At 58.9% G+C, this 20,358-nt stretch overlaps 1 protein-coding gene and 1 long non-coding RNA gene across 2 annotated transcripts; one reads left to right on the forward strand and one right to left on the reverse strand.

The window, feature by feature from the left end:
• Window positions 1–973: 973 nt before the first annotated feature.
• Window positions 974–6,862, reverse strand: LOC132342661 (uncharacterized). The gene is made up of 3 exons (XR_009491132.1): window positions 6,773–6,862; window positions 4,877–6,530; window positions 974–3,746 (listed from the first exon to the last, which is right to left on the reverse strand). It is a non-coding gene; the product is annotated as an uncharacterized lncRNA (long non-coding RNA).
• SUSD2 (sushi domain containing 2) lies at window positions 3,431–11,002 on the forward strand. The gene is made up of 15 exons (NM_001205675.2): window positions 3,431–3,506; window positions 5,201–5,408; window positions 5,580–5,731; window positions 6,128–6,295; window positions 6,732–6,906; window positions 7,034–7,235; window positions 7,446–7,531; window positions 7,610–7,878; window positions 7,952–8,095; window positions 8,193–8,351; window positions 8,657–8,905; window positions 9,017–9,289; window positions 9,425–9,601; window positions 9,836–9,938; window positions 10,068–11,002. Exons 1-15 carry the CDS (start codon window positions 3,431–3,433, stop codon window positions 10,090–10,092), a joined length of 2,466 nt encoding a protein of 821 aa, NP_001192604.1. The 3' UTR covers window positions 10,093–11,002.
• The last annotated feature ends 9,356 nt before the right edge of the window (window positions 11,003–20,358 follow it).

Below are 20,358 nucleotides of genomic sequence, written 5' to 3' on the forward strand. Positions count from 1 at the left end.
GTCGTTCGGTGGCTCCGTCATGTCCGAGTCTTTGCGACCCCGTGGACTGCAGCCCGCCAGGCCTCCCTGCCCCTCAGCATCTCCCAGTGTTGTGCCACGCGTTCCGGGAAACAAGCTCACTCAGAACAAGAACAACGCAGATAGCGGACTGCAGTTTACCGCACCGGCGGGCCCGAGGCAGTCTCCTCTTGGCCGAGGACCCGACCAGCATTTGTGAAATCTTTTACGCCCATGTGTACGTGTCTGAACCCACCACCCCAAAGTCTCCTTGAGACTCACATAAACCAAGGAAAATGCAACCCCAGTCACCCTCAGAGCAGTCACGGGCTCTGAGCTCCTGTGTCAGTCAAACAGTTAGCCGATAATCAATAAGCCTGAGGCTACACTCCGATAGATACAGAAAAATTTATGGCCTGTCTGGAGGAAAGGGTGATCAGTGTATGTTTTCTCTTGGGCTATGAGTCACCTAGAAACGATCTTCAAGGTTCCCCTGTCTGGAGGGGGTCTTATCCTTCTATTGTTGTTTTCATAGGCACTAAACACAGAGGAATATTCTGAAAGAGATGGGAATACCAGACCACCTGATCTGCCTCTTGAGAAATCTGTATGCAGGTCAGGAAGCAACAGTTAGAACTGGACATGGAACAACAGACTGGTTCCAAATAGGAAAAGGAGTACGTCAAGGCTGTATATTGTCACCCTGCTTATTTAACTTCTATGCAGAGTACATCATGAGAAACGCTGGGCTGGAAGAAGCATAAACTGGAATTAAGATTGCCAGGAGAAATATCAATAACCTCAGATATGCAGATGACACCACCCTTATGGCAGAAAGTGAAGAGGAACTCAAAAGCCTCTTGATGAAAGTGAAAGTGGAGAGTGAAAAAGTTGGCTTAAAGTTCAACATTCAGAAAACGAAGATCATGGCATCTGGTCCCATCACTTCATGGCAAATAGATGGGGAAACAGTGGAAACAGTGTCAGACTTTATTTTTCTGGGCTCCAAAATCACTGCATATGGTGAGTGCAGCCATGAAATTAAAAGACGCTTACTCCTTGGAAGGAAAGTTATGACCAACCTAGATAGCATATTCAAAAGCAGAGACATTACTTTGCCAACAAAGGTTCGTCTAGTCGAGGCTATGGTTTTTCCTGTGGTCATGTATGGATGTGAGAGTTGGACTCTGAAGAAGGCTGAGCGCCAAAGAATTGAGGCTTTTGAACTGTGGTGTTGGAGAAGACTCTTGAGAGTCCCTTGGACTGCAAGGAGATCCAACCAGTCCATTCTGAAGGAGATCAGCCCTGGAATTCCTTTGGAAGGACTGATGCTGAAGCTGAAACTCCAGTACTTTGGCCACCTCATGCGAAGAGCTGACTCATTGGAAAAGACTCTGATGCTGGGAGGGATTGGGGGCAGGAGGAGAAGGGGACGACAGAGGATGAGATGGCTGGATGGCATCACTGACTCGATGGATGTGAGTCTGAGTGAACTCCGGGAGTTGGTGATGGACAGGGAGGCCTGGCATGCTGTGATTCATAGGGTCGCAAAGAGTCGGACACGACTGAGCGACTCATCTGATCTGATCTGATCTGAAACACAGAGTTCAGAGTCCATTGGAAAGGTGGCCCAGTATGATCAGCATGAACAGGCCTAAGATGGAGTCCAGGCCCTATGAATTCCTTCTTCACCAGAGCTTGCTCAAACTCACGTCTATCGAGTCGGTGATGCCATCCATCCATCTCATCCTCTGCTGTCCCCTTCTCCTCCAGCCTTCAGTCTTTCCCAGCATCAGAGTCTTTTCTAATGGCTCTTCCCATCAGGTGGCCAAAGTATTGGAGCTTTAGCTCCAGCATGAGTCCTTCCAATGAATATTGAGGACTGATCTCCTTTAGGATGGACTGGTTGGATCTCCTTGCAGTCCAAGGGACTCTCAAGAGTCTTCTCCAGCACCACAGTTCAAAAGCATCAATCCTTCGGCGCTCAGCCTTCTTTATGGTCTAACTCTCACATCCATACGTGACAATTGGAAAAAGTCCTTATTTTGCCCCAAATAAAACTTAACTCTCACGCTGTGCATTTTTTCAAGTCCGTGTTCCCCAAGCCATGGTCAGGGCCCTGGAGCAAGTCCCAGTACCAGCCCCCCCAGGCTGGCTTGGGGACCTGAGGACCACCGGGGCAGCTGGCCCCAGCAGTGCTGTGGGTGCCCAGCATCTGCTTAGCAGTTGTGGCTACACCCCCCTCCCCCACCCCTGCTGGCTCTCTGGATCGCTGCGGGGGGCGGGGGGCAGCAGGGCGGGCCAACGACAGGGAACCAGGCTGGCTGACCCCCCAGGGCCCCGAGGCCTCTCACAGCCCAGGGCCCCCCCCCAACCCCCCACCGCTAGCGTCAATTCCCTAAGGGGTCCAGGGCCCTGTGCCCTTCGGTTGCCTTGAGAAGCCACCACTGTCCAGACCCAGCCCAGGTGGCAGGGCCCGAGTGAGTCTCCGACCTGGTTCCTCCCCGCCTACCCTGGCCTTGGAGGCTCCCGGAAACCACCTCTCCCAGTGACCTCGCCGCCTCTCCCCGTCTGGGCCTCAGTTTCCACACCTGCATAAACAGAACAGAGGTGTGGAACAAGGGAGAGATTATGCAAACGCAGAGTGACAGGGCAGGGGCGGCTCCTGTTTGGCTCCCAGCTTGGGGCAGAGGCGCCGCAGGAGAGCACAGATGACCTCGTTTCTTCCCAGAACCCCGCCAGCAGCCCAGAGAGCCCTGCAGAGAGGAGACCAGGGTCCGGGCCTCAGCCCCCCACCCTGCCCCCAGGGTTCACCTGCAAAGGGCTCCTGGCCCCGCCCCCTCCCCCCTTCTTTCCCCTCCACCCACCGGGGGCATCTCCGCCTTCGCCCAGCCGGGGCCCTCTCCTAGCGCCTACACAGCAGGCTGCAGGCAGGCACCAGCAGGAAGGTGCCAGCTCCCGCACCCCACCCCGGCTGTGGGGAGGACCTGGGAAGCCCAGCTCCCTGTGGGGCAGCTGAGGTGCGAGGCCTGTGGCCCCAGGACCCCGGGGGGCTGGAATCCCAGGATGGCAGGGACCACCGTACCTTCTCCCCACCGCAGCATCATCCCTTCCCCGGCGAAGAGTGTGGCCCGGTGGAGCAGGCCTAGGGGGTGGGGGGTGGGGACTGGGATCCAGGGTCTGAGCGGCCGCCCCCGGACGTCCGGCTTCAGGATGCCGGTCCCCTCCCCTGGGTCTGGGGCCGGAGGGCCAGGAATGTGCTAACGGGGCAGCTTGAGCCCTGCTGGCGCTTCGGGCACCTGTGGACTTTGAGAGGGGACCGGGAGGGGCGGGGCGGGGCGGGGCGGCAGCGCGGGGCGGGGCCGGGCTTGGGGAATATTTGACCCGCCACCTCCCGGCCCCTGCTGCGCCGTCTGCAGACGCGGGCCGCACCATGAAGCCGACCCTGTTGCCCTGGGCCCTGCTGCTGCTGGCGACTGTCCCCGGCCCGGACCTCTGGCCTGCTGCAGGTATGCCGCTGCCCTGCCCTTCCGTCCCCTGTCTGCCTGCTGCAGTCAGACCCAGCGCAGAACCTCCCCGGGCTCAGACTCTTGTCCATCCGTCTGGCTGTGACCACACTGGGGTTGATGCCGTTCAGTCGCTCAGTCGTGTCTGACTCTTTGCAACCCCATGCGCGGCAGCGTGCCAGGCTTCCCCGTCCTTCAGCATCTCCTGGAGTTTGCTCAGATTCATGTCCATCCTGGGGCGTGCTAAGAAGAAGAAGAAATTCTGGGGAGCCCAGAGCCAAGGAGCTGCTGGTCGGGATTGGGGTGGGGGTGTTCTGGGCTATGCCTACTCTAAGCTAGCTGGGAGCCAGAAGGCGGGTCGCAGGCCGGGAGGGAGGTCGCCAGGGAGGGTGAGCACAGCCAAGCCCTTGGACTGAGTGAGACCCGAGCCCTGAGAGAGGAGCCCTCAGCCCCACTGGGCCCCCTGGCCAGCTGGAGGCAGGACAGTGGGTCCCTCTCAGGGTGGGCTGAGCCCGAGGAAGTCCTGGGAAAGGCCCTGGACTCCGGAGTCAGGCCCCTGACCCCCGCCGGGCCGGGCCAGGCTGGTTTTCACCCGTTCCCCAACCCCCTCCCGGCCAGCTTCCCATCCTAGGAAGCAGCGACATCCCCCTGCCGCTTATCTTACTTGGGGCTTCACTTAGCCTCCTGCCCCACCCTCAGGCCATCACAGCCTCGGTCAATAAATATTTATTGACGCTCCTGAGTGCCAGGCCCTGCACTGCGCGAGGCACGACCGCAGTGGTGGCTCAGGCCCAGGCTTGGCCCTTGACCAGCCCCGGGGTGGGGGTGGGGGGAGGCTGGGACGGGCCAGAGGGGACAGGGGCCTGCACCATCCCCCGGGCTCCACCCTCCAAGCCGCGTGGCCAGGCCAGCCCCAGTGGGTCGGCTCCCCACAGCGCCCCCCCACCAAACTGCCCTCTCCCCTCTCCTGGCCAGGCCGAGTCCTCTGCCGGAACTGTCCCCTAAAAGGAGGGGAGTACCCCTTGCCTTCTCCCCCGAGGGTGGGGCAGGCTCCTTCAGGACCTTAACCCGTGGTGGGCAAGCCTGCAATGCCCAGCAGAGAGAGGGACAAGTTCAGCCCGGCACCGGCCCCTAGTGGGCCTCCAAGGGGACTCTTCGCAGCCACATTCCCAGACCCCAGGCCGGCGAGCGGGGGGGGTCCTTCTCCAGGCTGCCGGTCCACTGATGTTTTAGGGAGTGGACGCAGCTCCCGGCCCATGTGGGGGGTGGTCAGGCACTTGTGGCCATCGAACACACCGACTTGGATGCTGAGAGCCAGTCTGCCCGGGGAGGGAGGCGGAGAAGGAAATGGCAACCCACTCCAGTACTCTCACCTGGAAAATACCATGGACGGAGGAGCCTGGTGGGCTATACAGTCCACGCGGTTGCAAAGAGTTGGACACGACTGAGTGATTTCACATGTCCTCAGATCTCCGCCGATTCCAGCCAGTCATTCAGGCCCTCGAACTAAGAATTAACCGCCAGCACCTCCCCCACCCCGCCGCCCCCGACTCTGAGCCCTGCGGGTTTCCGCTGTGTCCCTGTGGTGGTCAGCGCCGTTCCCGGCCAGCTTTCTCCTGGGGCTACTTGTAAGGGGCTCCCGGGGAGAGCGAGGCGGGCACCCTGTGCCACATGGCCCTCCACGCCCTCCACTCCAGGTGCCCAGCTGAGCTGCTCCCAGCGCTGCGGAGACCAGAGCGGGCCATGTTCCTGCCACCCGACCTGCTTTGGCCTGGCCAGCTGCTGCGTGGACATCCGGGATTTCTGCCTGGAGATCTCGCCCTACTCTGGCTCCATGATGGGGGGCAAGGACTTTGTGGTCCGGCATCTCAACTGGCCCAACCCCGCTGACAGCGTGATCTGCAGGTGGGAGGCGCCCGAGGGGCACTCTGGGGCCCACCCCCTGGTGGGCTGGGTGGGGCCCCAGGACCCAGGGCTGGGGCTGCTGGCCTGATGCGTTCCCTGGGAGGAGGCTGGGAGCCTTGGAGAGGCTCGGCCCCCGCAGGCCCAGCCTGTCCACCCCCTCCGCCCCTCCAGCTTCAAGGAGAGCATCCAGACCCACGGCTACGTGGACGCCTCTGGCCGAGTGCACTGCGTGTCGCCCCTGCTCTACGAGTCCGGCCGCATCCCGTTCACGCTCTCCATGAACAACGGCCGCTCCTTCCCGCGCTCGGGCACCTGGCTCTCTGGTGAGCCCTGATGGTGACGCACCCTCCCGGGCCCGGTGCCCTCACAGGGACTCTCCTGGGTGATAATCTGGTCGAACCGGTCGCTCTGGAGGTCTGCCCCGGGTGTGGGCTCCCCAGACTCCTTTCTCCACCCACTGGCATCCACACAGGGGTTCCAGCCCAGAGGGAGGAGGACTGTGGGGGGCTCTGCTCTGGCCAGGGGAGGGGAGGAGCCAGCCCGGGGGCAAAGATCAGGGCCCCTCCTCTCCCAGCCCCTGACCTTTCCTACTACAAGGGCACCATGGCTCCCGAGGGACTGCCTTGGGACGTCCCCACAGCTCAGAGAGCCCCGGACCTCCTCCCCTGGACGCCCTGGGCCCCAGGCCTTCCCTCAGCTCACCTCCCGCCCCCCGCCAGTGCACCCAAGTAAAGTGTCGGACTCCGAGAAGAGCCAGCTGGTGAACGAGACCCGCTGGCAGTACTACGGCACTCCTGGCACGCAGGGCAACCTCACCCTGACCTGGAACACCTCGGCCCTGCCCTCGGACACCGTCACCATCGAGCTGTGGGGCTACGAGGAGACGGGTGAGGCCAGCAGGGGTCATGCCCCGACCCCCACCGGGAGCCTGGAGCTCACGGACATGGGAGAAAGGAAATTCCAGGTGGGGGGAATCCAGCCAGGGATTTCGAGCCGGAAGGTGTTGGCAGGAGAGGGCAGCTGGCTCGAGCGGCACAGGGAAGAGTGGCCGCCTGGGTACCAGGGCTGGAGGGGGGCTGGAGGAGGTGCAGACGTTTGCAGCTCCTGGATACACAGCTTGTCCTGGAAATAGAAAAGACGTGCCCCGCCCCATCCTCAGAGCCCCTGGAGGACTAGCAGGCCTTGGCCTGGCTCCCTCCCCCAGCAGGGCAGGCCCTCGTGTGGGGGCCATCTGTCTGTGGCACCCACCTCCACCTGTGCCCCCGGGGTTCCTGGGTCAGGCCCCGGGGCTGATGAGGCCTTCTCCCCCTGCCAACCCCTCAGGGAAGCCGTATTCCCAGCAGTGGGCAGCAGCGTGGTCATACCTGTATTCCTTGGCTACCAACATCCACAACTCCGGTTCCTTCACCTTCACGCCGAAACCTGCCCCGCAGAACTTCCAGAGATGGGAAGTGGGTTCCCTCCGCATCGTGGACAGCAGACACAGCGCAGGGAAGCCGTAAGGACCGCCCAGGAGGACGAGCCCAGGGCCTGTCTGCTGCCCTACGGGAGAGGGGGTGCGGGGCGGGGCGGGGCCAGGGCTGGGGCAGGGAGGGCAGCCCCCAGCGTGCGTGCGTCCCCCACAGGGATGTGCAAGCGATCTGGAGCAACGAGCACGCACTGGCCTGGCACCTGGGTGAAGACTTCCGGATGGACCCTGTGGCCTGGGCCCGAAACCAGTGCCTGGCCTGGGAGGAGCTGGAGGACCAGCTGCCCACATTCCTGGAGGAGCTGCCCGACTGCCCCTGCACCCTGGCCCAGGCCCGGGCTGACTCCGGCCGCTTCCACGTGAGCCCCCCAGCCCAGACAGGGACCGGGAGTGGGTGAGGGGCAGGCTAGGGCCGGCTGCCCCCACCAGCAAGGGCCACGCTACTGGAGGCATCACAGGGAGGGGAGGGGGAGGCCTGGGAGGTGAGGCTGGGGGTCCGAGGCCCCGGAGGGGTAGGGGATGGCGGAGCCCCGAGCCCGTGCAGGTGACAGCCGCCAGCCCCTCTGCAGACAGACTACGGCTGTGACCTGGAGCAGGGCAGCGTGTGCACCTACCACCCGGGCGCTGTGCACTGCGTGCGCTCGGTGCAAGCCAGGTGAGCCCGAGATGGAGGGGGGGGCGCAGGAGGGGCGGGGCCGGACCCAGGGCCGTCCTGACCCGTCTGTGCCCGCAGCCCCCGGTACTACTCGGGCCAGCAGTGCTGCTACACTGCGGACGGCACGCAGCTCCTGACTGCTGACTCCACCGGGGGCAGCACCCCGGACCGCGGCCACGACTGGGGCTCACCCCCCTACCGCGTGCCACCCCGCGTGCCGGGCCTCTCCCACTGGATCTACGACGTCATCAGCTTCTACCACTGCTGCCTCTGGGCACCTGAGTGCTTCCGCTACATGAACAGACGGCCCTCCAGCGACTGCCGCAGCTACCGGCCCCCGCGCCTGGGTGGGTGCTGGGCTGGGCGGGCGCTGGCCAGGGCAGAGGCAGGACAACCCGCCTCACCTTCCGATCCCCCCAGCCTCCGCTTTCGGGGACCCACACTTCGTCACTTTCGACGGCACCAACTTCACATTCAACGGACGTGGCGAGTACGTGCTGCTGGAGGCAGCGCTGACCGACCTGCGGGTGCAGGCGCGGACCCAGACCAGGGTGACGCCAGAGGGTGAGGCCGGGCCCCGGGGGCTCTGGGGGGCACAGGGTCATCCCTGGGGAGGGGGAGTCTGAGCCCGGTGGACCCCATTTTGCACCCATCATCCCAGGCTCTCAGGACCGAGGCACGGGGCTGACTGCGGTGGCCGTCCAGGAGGCCAACTCAGACGTGGTAGAGGTCCGGCTGGGGGACGGGGCGGGGGTCCTGCAGGTGCTGCTGAACCAGGAGGTGCTCAGCTTTGCGGAGCAGCGTTGGATGGACCTGAAGGGTGAGTGGAACGTTGGGGGCCCCATCTGGGGGTCCTGGCAGGAAGGGAAGGGGGCGCAGGGTGGAGTCAGGGTGTGAGGGCCGACAGCCAGTCCCCCCCTCACAGGACCCTGGTGTGGGAGCTCCCTTCAGGGCCTGGGCACTCAGACCCGCCACCCGGGGTGGGGGAGTGTCAAGGTAGGCTGGGCCCTGGGGACTCCCTCCTGGCCCTGAAGCCCACGGTGCTAGCCCACGCATCCCAAGGCTGTGGGGTCAGAGCCCAGTGCCCACAGGGGCGACCCTGACCCCACCTCCACGTGTGCCCAGGTATGTTCCTGTCGGTAGCCGCTGGGAACAGAGTATCAGTCATGCTGACGTCAGAGGCCGGCCTGGAGATCAGCCTCCAAGGGCCATTCCTGAGTGTGGCGGTCCTGCTGCCTGAAAAGTTCCTGACCCACACGCAGGGCCTCCTCGGGACATTCAACAACGACCCAGCCGATGACTTCACCCTGCGCAGTGGGGAGGTCCTGCCACCCAGCGCCAGTTCTCGAGAACTGTTCCGGTTCGGGGCGGACTGTAAGAGGCCACAGGCAGGAGCACAGAGGGCACGGCCCTGGGAAGGGCTTGGTGGAGGTGCGGGGAGCCCCCAGACCCTCCCACCCGCCAGCCCTGATGCTGTCTTCCCAGGGGCCGTGCAGAATGCCTCCTCCCTGCTCACCTACGACTCCAAGTTCCTGGTGGAAAACTTCAAGGAACGGCCTAAGCATGACCCCACTTTCCTGCCCCTCTTCCCCGAGGAAAGCTCCGCGAGCCCCAGCCAGGCGAGTGCGGCAGCTGACCTGTGTGGGGACGACAGTTTCTGCAAATTCGACGTGGCGGCTACCGGGAGCCTGAGCGTGGGCAACGCCTCGCGAGTGGCCCACATGCAGCACCGGCTTCGCGTGCAGAGCCTGCAGCCCGGTGAGCGGGGCGGGGCGGGGCTGGGGGGAAGGCGCGGGCGAGGGGGAGGGCGCCTGGCGCTGGGACATGGCCCCCCAGGCTGGTGGCAGCAGGCGCGAGCTCAGGTCCGATGTCTGCGCCCCGCCCCTACACTAGTGGTGTCCTGCGGCTGGCTGGCCCCGCCTGCCAACGGACACAAGCAGGGCGAGAGGTACCTGGTGGGCTCCACCGTCCGCTTCCGCTGCAACAACGGCTACAGCCTGGCTGGGGCAGACGCCAGCACCTGCCAGGCTGACGGCACCTGGTCCTGGCCCACCCCCACGTGCCAGCCAGGTGAGAACACCCCGCCCACCAGAAGCCCCGCCCACAAGTCCTTGCCCTACCCACACTGCCTAGCCCCGCCCATCAGCCGGCCTAGCCCCGCCCACCGGCCCCTGGCCTGCCCACGCACACTGCCTCGCCCCGCCCACGCGCCCGCGCGCCCGCGCCCCAAGTCCACCCCACGCGCACGTGTGCGCACGCCTGCGCCTGGTTGCTAGGTGCACTCACAGCCCACCACCTCTCCAGGACGGAGCTACGCGGTGCTGCTGGGCATCATCTTTGGAGGCCTGGGGCTGGTGGCCCTGGTTGGGCTTGGCTACTGGCTCCTACGCCGCAGGAAGAGCAACACGTGAGACCCCTCTCTCCCAGGCCCGGTCCACTCCTCCTCGGTTCTCATGGGCCCGCCCCCGCACCCCCACCCCCACCCCGGGCGCGCGTGGGACCACCGTGCCCGCGCTAGACCGCAACTCTGTTGCAGGGCCGTCTGGGGTTCGCAGCCCTGAGCGAAGCACACTTGGCCAGTGGCGCGAGATGCACGGGGCCTCCCCGAGGCCAAAGCCGAGCCTCCAAACTTCCAGGAGCCTGCACCCCAGTACTTGAATCCTCGGGTTCCTAGCGCCAGACACGTGGAACCCGTACACCCGGTACCTGAGCTTTTCAAGCCGAGTGCCCTGCTCTGTCACCGAAGGCCCGAACCCCGAACTGTAACCGGGAAGCTCCCGTGGCTCTGTTCCCTGCATACCCCAAACCCTAGTTCTCCAGGCCCTGGGCTCTGTACCCTCAAATCCTGAGGCCTGTCTCCCGAACCCTGACATGCCAGCACCTGATGTGCAAAGGCCAGTACCTCAGATCCCGTTCCCCTGACCCCCAGTGTGAGCCTGCTGACCCAGCAGTGAGCCCCAGGGCCGAGCTGCCTTGATTCCCAGGCCCTGAGCCTGGCTGCCCGGGACTGTGGCTGGGTCCAGCCTTGGGCATGGACCTTCTAAGCTCCAGTCTTGTAACTCCAAGTCTTACGGAACGTCTCCTGACAGACTCCTTGCCTGTGGAGGCAGAAAACAAGCTTTGGTGCCCCTCTGTGGTGTCTGTGCTCGTGGCGTGCCTTATCCCCGGGAGTCCAGTGGTCGCCCTGGGCGGTGCACGGCACCGAGAGTGACTGGCCTGTCCCCAGGCTCCGACTGTCCGTTTGTAAAGTGGGATCTAGAACAGTGACTGTGTCATGGGAGCGGAAGCGTGCATGGGGCACTACGCTGGGCACCCAGCTCTAGCCCAGCCCCAGAGGCAGTGTGGGAGCGCCATGCCCAGCTGGTCCAGGCCCCTGGACCCTTTGCCCAGGACTGTCCGGAGGCAAGTGTACAGGACCCAGGCCTCTCGTGAGGGTACTGAACGGGTGCTCTGGGGGGCCTGGGTAGGATGGTGCCGGGTTTCCATCAGAGGTCTCAGACGGGGAAGTGCCAGGGCTTGTGGGTTGGAGGTGGGTGCTTGCTGCCTGCTGCCCAGGGCTGGTGGCTCTGCCTGAGAGGAGCGAGGGTCAGGGAGCAGCCTGGAGACACCTGGCGCCCTGGGTAGGGGGCCCTGAGCAGAGCCTTCTCGCAGCCGTGCTGAGTGGCCACGTGAGGGCAGCAGAGGCTAAGAATTGCGGAGGTGGATGCTACCGGGGACCCAGGCCACCAGGGAAGGCCGGGCAAGTGCCCCAGCAGGCTTGTAGTCACCGCCTCGGCCAAGGTTCATGCAGGCCCACCTGGGTGGGGGACGCCTCGAATCCCCAGTCTTGGAAGTTGTACAGGTTACCCAAGATCCAGCAGGCTCTGACCTCCCTACCTCCTCAGCCCTGCCTTTGGCAGAGGGTCCTGGGCAGAGAGGCCTGGGCTGGGAGGGGGGCGGGCAGCAGGTCCCCCTGCCGGGAGTCTGAGGGTGCTGCGTGTGGCGGGGTGTGTTTCAGGGAACAGGGCAAAGGTGGGAGGGTCCCGGGGGTGGTACCCAGTCAGTGCGTGTCCTTCCAGACCCCACCTGGCACCTCCCCACCCCTGGCTTCCAGCTCAGGACAGGGGGGCTGAGTGCCCACTCCTTGGCCCCTGGGAAGGTACTTTCCTCCCTGGGGATGAGGTCAGGCTGGGCTGGCCCCCATCAGCCGAGCCCCGCACCTCCCTGGCAGGGCCAGGCTGGGCACTTGTGGGTGAGCAACATGAGGGCGGCAGCTGAGGCCTGAGAGGGAAGCCTGGCCTCCTCCTGGCTCCCCACCCACCCCGTCCCTCTGGGCCCTGGAGCCACCCCCCACCCCCACCCTGGGCAGGAGAAGGGATCCATTGTGGCCCTGGCCCCAGACGTCAGGCTTTCCCAGTGCCAGGGGCCAACCAGCCTGGGAAGCCCCAACACCTGGCAGAGGTTTTCCCAGGGCCCTGAGAGAGTCGGGGTGCGGCCAGGCCTGTGTGAGGGTGCAGGGTCCCAGGGCTGGGCACAGGGCCCCTGGAAACATCAGTGGTGGGGACCCTAGCCTCAGAGAGGTGTCCTCCCCAAACCGTAGCCCCAGGACATGACAGCCCCAGAGCCCATTGCAGGGGGAGGGGAGGAGGCCACGGAGCCACATGGGGGCCTGGGCCTCAGCAGCAAAGGCCCCTGACACCCCCAGCCTCCCGAGGAAGGAGCATTCACATCCCCTCCAGCTTCCCCCTCGGGTCTCCTGTTGGCTGAAGTCCGGGCAGGGACCCCTCGGGCAGGCTGCTTCCTCCCACAGAGCCCCAGGTGACCCAGTGCCCGCCCCGGGCCAGGCCCTTGCTGGGAGACCCCCGTCCCCGTGGTGTGTCCTGCTCGGGAGGAAGGGGTGACCAGGCCCTGCACTGTGGGGGCGGGCGGCGCTTCCTGGGGGAGTCCGCCTCCGGGCAGAGGACGGAAGCCATTTATCTGAATAGGGGCTCAGCAACCTCCAGCGGCCTGTGCCCCTGGAGCAGTCCCGTTGCTGCCTGCCCGCAGAAGCAGGTGGGGAACTTTCCAGGCTGGCCCTTAACGCCTCCCCAGGCAAACCCCTCCACCCGCCCTTTCCCCTGCTCCCACGGACTAGAAGCCGTGCCAACCTGTGAAGGGGCCCTCGCCCCAGCCTCTTCAACGCATCCAGTCCTGCTTTGGGAACAAAAAATAAACTTGTCTGTGAGTAAGCCGTGGCACGTTCTGGGTCTGTGTGCTGCAGCGTTTGGTCCTGTACACCAGGCCCAGAGGCGAAAAAGACCCTACATCTGTCACCAGCGCTGAGGACACACACTGTGCGCAAGGCTTTAAATCGTTCAGACGGACCCTCCAGTGTTCACAGCAGCAGAGTCAGTCACGACAGCCAGAAGGCGGAGGCAGCTTAAGGGTCCATCAGCAGATAGATGGGTGAACAGGTGCGGCGTGTCTGTGTACAACGGGATACCGCTGGGTCATACACGTGCTTCAGTGTGGATGAACCTTGAGGCTGTTGTGCTGAGTGCAATAGCCAGACACAGGACAACCACTGTCTGAGCGGGACCCTGAGAAGTGGTCAAGACAGTCCGCTTTCTGTTGTGTGTATTTCGCTGCTGCTCTTTAGTTGCTAAGTCACGTCCGACTCTTGGTGACCCCCATGGACTGCAGCCCACCAGGCTCCGCTGTCCATGGGGTTCTCCAGGCAAGAGTACTGAGGTGGGTTGCCATTTCCTCCTCCAGGGGGTCTTCCCCGACCCAGGGATGGAAACCCGTATCTCCTGCACTGGCGGGCAGATTCTTTACCACTGAGCCACCAGGGAAGCCCCACTTGTATTTTACTACAATTAAAAATCTTAAAACCCGAACGGAAGGATTTCCTTACCACTCAGTCCCCAGGCGGTGGACCTTGAGCCACGCCCAGGATCTTGTTTCTTCAGAACACTGCTGTTCTTTTTAAGTTCACTGCTGTTTTCTCTGTTACGCTTGGGGCCTTCTGCGTCCTCTTTGCCCCTCCCAGTCGCCGAGCTGCTCTGTGGGCTCCTATAGAGAAAGGCGTTGTGGCGTCCGATTTTATGATGAGACGTCTGTGCCGTGTGTGAGGCAGGTCAGGACACACCTGTCTCACGTGAATATCTGATGGACTTGGCATTGTCCTTTGAAACACAGTCCCTTCCGCACTGCACCGCTCTGTCTCCTCTGTCAGAGGTCAGGTTTATTACTGTACTGGAGCCTGATCGCCTTAGTCACCGTAGCTGGCTCCCGACCTCTGGTGATGTGCGTCCTCTGTGATGCTCTTCCTTAAGACCGACTGCAGTGTGGGAGACTTGGGTTTGACCCCTGGGTTGGGAAGATCCCCTGGAGAAGGGAAAGGCACCCACTTCAGTATTCTGGCCTGGAGAGCTCGATGGACTGAATAGTGCAGGGGGTCACAAAGAGTCGGACACGACTGAGCGACTTTCACTTTCACTCAGGACTGCCTGGGCTAGTCCTAGCTCTTGGTGTTTCCACATGAATTTCAACATCAGCTTACAATTTACACACACACACAAAACCCACAAACAGACCCCCCGGAAAAAGTGAGGACTTCTGTTAGAATTGCATCGGATTTACGGGTGGACATGGGGAGAATTGGTCTCTTCGCCGTCCTGACTCTCTTAGTCCGTGAACATAGTACAAGCTTCCGTTTATTCAAGTCTTCTTCACATCCTGCAGTTATAGTTCGCAGCCTTGGTCAACGTAGGGGTCTCGAATACCTGTTTCTTTTACTTTCAGGCTTGGATTTTTCAAAATGCTATCATAAGTGATTTCAGTCCAAAAAGAAATGTTTCCGTCTGGGAGGGATCCGTAGAGAGCGGTGATCTTTGCGTGTTTCCCTGGCCCCAGCGGCCTTGCACGAGTCACTGGGGTTTCTCTCGCTTCCCTGTTAAGCGCCTGCACACACGGACGGCCTCTGTCCTCCTTGCCAGCTCTTTCTCCTTCTGTTTGTCTTTCCCACCTGACTGCCTGGGCAAGGACTTCTCTTTCCGTGTGGAAAGAAAACAGTGAAAGCCAGCAAACGCCGTGTGTCCTTCTCAAGAGAAGCTGGCCTCGGTCTCAAAAGGAAGGCGGTCAGGTTTCGCCGTGACGTATGGAGTCCAGTAGGGCTTCATAGCCGCCATTTACCAGATTGAGGAAGTTTCCTTCCGTTCCTAGTTCCTGCGAGCTTTAGTGCTCAGTGGAGTTGGCAAGTGTTGCCAGACGCTTTTCTGCGTTTGTTGAGAGGGTGGATGTTTTTTCCTCCTGTTCTGTTCGTGCGTTAACACAGGGAATTGCATCGCTTGAATGTTTGCTTTTGTTTGTTTGGCCACGTTGCCGGGTTTGTGGGATCTTAGTTTCCAGGCCAGGGATTGAACTCAGGCCCTTGGCGGTCCTAACCACTAGACTGCCAGGGAGTTCCCAGAATTGCTTGATTTTGTAATGTTCAACCAATCACATATTCCCAGAATAAACCCAAATCGATAGTGGTGAATTCATGTATCATTTAGGAATGTTTCGTCTCTGTGAGCGAATGAAATCACTCTGTACTTTTCCTTCATGAAACGTTCTCGTCAAGTTTTGTTCTCAGGATTCTGCTGGCCTCATTAAAAGTTGGGCAACATTTTCTCTGTTCTGGGGAAGTTTGTGTAAGACTGTATTTTTTCCTGGTATCAGTGTTTGGAAGCATTCAGAGACGAATCCTTTGGGCTGCAGCTGTTTTTTCTTTGTGGGATCTCGTTGTTGTTTGAATTGGCACGTTTACCAGGGAGGTTGAACAACTGTGTGCGCTGAGATCACCATTTGTAGTTCTCTTCCCAGGGCCTCACGGGTCACATCCTTGTGCCTCTTTCTAATGGATTCTTGGTCTTTGCTATTAAATATTTAAGTATTTAAATATTAAAGAAACCAGGCTCAGGCCATGTTATGTATTGAAACTGTCTTTCCCCAAGGTTGTCGTTGATCTTTTAAAATATTTTCCACATCAACATTTTAAATTTCCATGTGTTCAGATCTATTCTCTTTTGAAAACAGTCTTGGCCATGCTGCTCGTCGGGTGGGATCTTAGTTTCCTGACCAGGGATTGGACCCCATCCCCCGCATTAGAAGCGCAGAGTCCTAACCGCTGGACCGACAGCGAAGTCCTAGTTAACCCTTTCTTTCTTTTTTTTTTAAAAACCTTTTTATTTGTGAGTTCCAGGTGACCAGTGCAGGGACTCAGCCACACACACACACACACACACACACACACACACCCCATCCAGGCGGCCACGTGGCACTGGGCAGGGTTCTGTGTGCTGTGCAGCAGGTGCTTTCCGGTCATCCATTTCAAATATAACAGTGTGTACACGCCCATCTCAATCTCCCCAGCATCCTTTTAAAAAAAAAAACAACATGGCTTCTTGATTTTATGTCATGCCCAGTAAAGGACTTCCCTACTCAAAGATCATAAATAGAACATTCTCTCATTTTCTTACAATATCTGTATGGTGTTTTCGGGGAGTAGTTTCATTTCTAATGAAAAATTTTAATTTTGGTTTTTCTTTTCAGTTTCATTTTTAAATGGGTTTATTCTTAAATCTTGGTCCGACTGGAGTTTAATTTGGTATAAATAAAAAGAGCAGGGGTCCCGCTTACTGCTTCCCCAGATGGCGGCTACCTGCGTGCTCTCGTGCTGATTGTTAACCATTCCTCTTCTCCCCACTGCTTGACGTGCTCCTCGAGCAGAGGCACAGAGTCCCGTACGTATTTGCGTGTCTCTGTGGACTTCGTGGTTGACGGTTTCTGAGGTTTACTTGAGTTTTTGTTTGTTTGCTTCACAAAAGCACTGATGCAATTTAGTGAGCAGGTGAAGGTCTTTATAATCAGTGACGCTGGACCAGCTGCCGAGGCAGTTATTTTATAACTTTTTCTTTCTCACTGGAGGGTAATTGCCTTACGACTTTGTGTCGGCTTCTGTTACACACAGCACTGAATCAGCCATGAGACGGTTCTACATGTATCCCCTTCCTCTTGAGGTCCCTCATCCCCACCCCCGCAATTATTTTAGATTTCCCATTTAGGCCTAGGGTTCATCCCAAATTAATTTCTGTATGTGGTAGGAGGGAGGGAGTCAAGACTCCTTTACTGCACCCGCCTCCCAATTCCACCACTTGGGAACTTACACTTACACTTACACTTACACTCCAGGACCCTAGGAGCTTTGGGACGTCAGTATTCTCAACATGGGCTTCCCCTGTGGCTCGGGTAGAGAATCCGCCTGCCAGTTCCAGGAGATGCAGGAGACCTGGGCTCCATCCCTGTGTCGGGAAGATCTCCCGGAGAAGGTGACGGCAACCCACTCCAGTGTTCTTGCCTGGAGAGCCCCACGGACAGAGGAGCCTGGCGGGCTACAGACCACGGGGTCACAGTCGACGCGACTGAGCGCGCACTTTCTCATTGCGAGACGGGGGTCATCGTGGCTCCCTTCCATTCGGGAGAATTACGTGGATTCGTACGTGGAAAGCAATAGAGCGGCTCCTAACCTCGGCCAGTGCCCAGCAGACGTTGGTGTTGTTTTGAGATATTTATTCACGTGAAGGGAGTACCCGTGGGTCTCTTTCAGCGTTTGAGTGTTAGGTCCATGGGCTGTTTTTTTCTTAATCCAGAATGAGTGTTGGCTTCCGTCAGACGCCTCTCCGTGGAGATGACCCTGGGTTTTCTCTGCTGAGAGGGGAGTCCAGGCCCTCACAGACATTCCCAGCCGTCCTGCTGTAGGGCCCGCCGGGGACATGCTGTCCTTTTGAATGTGTTGCTTGGAGTCTCCTTTCGAGTATTGTTTTTTTTGAGGACTTTGTGTTGAGTTTCCCAAACACAATTGGCAGGAGAAGCCTATGGTCCTAATGGCAGGACACTGGGGAACTTTCCAGAAGGGTGTTTGAGGTAGGCCACTGTTCCTGCAATGTTCTCAGCTTTTCTGTGTGATCGCTGACCCACCTAGATCTTTCCTCCTCCTGGGACCTGTAAGCCTGCCCAATTAAATCTGAATTTCTGATAAACAGAGATGTTTTTACTAAGTGTTAAGTACCGTAATCCTATTTATCCTAGAAAGGTTATTTTGTCAAGTTTCCAAATTTATTTTTATTGAAATGAGGCATCTTTTCTAGTACTTTTAACTTCCTCTATAGCTTACGTTATTTCCCCATTCTCATTTCATTCTTTGCGTATTTACACTTCCTTAATTTTTACTGATTGGCTAGCTAACAGCTGTATATTTTTTCCAAGATCTGTTCTGACTTCAAATTCTCAATTTCTGCTTCAGTTGTTCCTAAATTCTTCCTCTTGCTTTCCCTACTATTCTGATTGTTCTTTTACTAACATCTTACACGAGATGCTGTTTTGATTATTTTAATGTAACTAACTAGGACAATGGATTTTCCTCTGAGCCCTGCGTGCATGCGTGCTCAGTCATGTCCGACTCTTGGTGACCCCATGGACCGTGGCCCGCCAGGGTCCTCTGTCCATGGAATTTCCCAGGCAAGAATAATACTTGAGTGGGTTGCCGTTTCCTACTCCAGGGGATCTTCCTAATCAAACCCACTTCTCTTGCACTGGCAGGCAAATTCTTTTCCCTCTCACTATGTTCTGTGGGGACTGATCTGTATACATGTGAATGTTATTTTGAAGATACTGCAGTCTTGGCTTTGATTGCCTCTGTTTAACGAGATGTTTACAGAAGCTGTAAGAGTCACTAACTGGGCTGGGAACGTGCCTCGGTTGGCGTGGCTTGTGGCCCACGAGAGACGTGGGCAGGACCAAGCAAGTCTTGCAGGGTGGGATGAGCAGGGCGTGGGGACTGGGTTTCCTCCAGGGGCCCTGGAGGCCAAGGAGGGCCACGTGTGGCCTCCTCGCAGGATGAGGTATGCATTTGGAGGGTCACGGTTGTCTTGAGTGGGGAGTGGACTGAGGTGGTGGCAGCGGCCAGGAGGCAGAGAGAGGGATAAAGATGGAACCAAGGCCAGGCCACGCAGATGGAGGGAGAGGCCTGGGTGACCGTCTCGGAGCGGGGAAGGGAGACCACTGGAGAGTGTTTGGCTGCCTTAGAGCTGGCTTCTGGTTTGGCGTGTTGAGTCCGAGGTAGGTGCCTGAGGGTCCAGGTGCTCAGGAGGTGGGAGGCAGGTGGGTGGGTGGGTATGTGAGTCTGATGTTCCAGAAAGCTGGGTGAGAGCCTGGGCGGGGAGGGAATGCCGGGAGCCGGCATACTGCATATTGAGTGCATATTGCATATTGAGTGCATATTGCATATTGAGTGCAGCACTTGCCACAGCATCATCTTTCAGGATCTGGAATAGCTCAACTGGAATTCTATCACTGCCGGGAGCCAGCGTGAGGAGCTCCGCCCATGACAAAGGTCATGAGGAAGGAGGCTCGGCAGACGCAAAGGCGGGATCGAGCCTCAGGAGTCCCCCTGGAAATTCTCGAGCATCTACCCCCAAAACCAGAGTCTGCCTACTTTCTGCTTTGTGCTTTCACCTACACCTCTGACTTTACGGGGGGCTGTCCCCCACTACCTCTCTGAAAAAAGAGTTAACTTACAGCTCCAGTTAATAATTCCTGGGTGTGACAGTGTTTAACCTACAAACTCCTTTGGAAATCCTCTAGCCTGCCTGAATAGGTTTTTCCGGCCACATGGGATTGCTCAGAGCCTCCCAACTGTGAGAGGCATGAGATGTTCTAAACTGTCTAAATACAGATTCCTTTGAGCAGTTAAAAGATTGATTAGAAATTGTATTGGTGAAGGGATTTTCACTTGTTGGGCCAATGTTGCTGCTAAGTCTCCATATCCCTTACCTGCTGTGTCCCTGGCAGTGTATTGATTAATATAATTGGTGTAAGTAGTAGCTTTAATGTTTGTAACCTGGGACCCTTGAGTTAATTCTTTTTCTTGTTATAGCCCACCTCACCTTTGCTCTGTAGGAATGCAACTTTATCTAATGCTTTTGGAGGGTGGCTCCTGACCAATCACCTTTAGAGAAAAATAAGTTTTCTGAAGAAAGGGTCTTAAAATGTTAACAGGCCTCCGGGCCAGAAGATGATGCAAATCACCTAAGCTTTTGCATATGATAAGTTTGCAGGAAGAAAGCCTGGCTTGCTGCATGACTCTACCCCTTCCCCCATTATCCTCTATGCACAACTTAAGGTATAAAAACTACTTTGGAAAATAAAGTGCGGGCCTTGTTCACCGAAACTTGGTCTTACCACATCGTTCTTTCTCTTACCTTCTGGCTGAATTATTCAGCCTCTTTTCTCCACTGAGTTTCCTCACTGAGCTATCCTTATTCCATTACTCTTTATATCCTTAATTAAAGTTTAATTAAGCAGTTGTTTCCTGATCCTCGCCGACGCCGTCCCCGCTTCGAATTCCCTGGATCCACCGGGGCTGGACCCCGGCAAGGGAACCCACCAGCTCACGGGAGGTAACTGAGCTCCCAGTGGGGGCAGGAGCGCATCCACATGCAGGGACACAGTGACGAACGTGGGTGCCACTGGGAGGCCCTGCGGGCAGGCGAGCAGCGTGTCTGAGCCCCTCAGTCTGCTGCGTTCTGTCCCCCTGGGCACAGGAGCCAAAGCCCTCCCCTGGCCCGAGCGGCCGGACTCCAGCCATGCGGAGGTACGCCTCTGGGGGATGTTTGGGCTGAGACCAGAGTCCCCGATGCTCCCAGGAATCAGGGTGTGGGCAGGACCTCCCCCCAGGTCAGCCCACCACGAGCATTCCCTCAGGAAGGCCAGCCCGTCTGGCAGCTGGCAGCGCCGTCCCCAGTGGCCGGGGGCTCCTGGGTCCA

Source organism: Bos taurus, chromosome 17, assembly GCF_002263795.3.
Source record: "Bos taurus isolate L1 Dominette 01449 registration number 42190680 breed Hereford chromosome 17, ARS-UCD2.0, whole genome shotgun sequence".
Lineage (NCBI taxonomy): Eukaryota > Metazoa > Chordata > Mammalia > Artiodactyla > Bovidae > Bos > Bos taurus.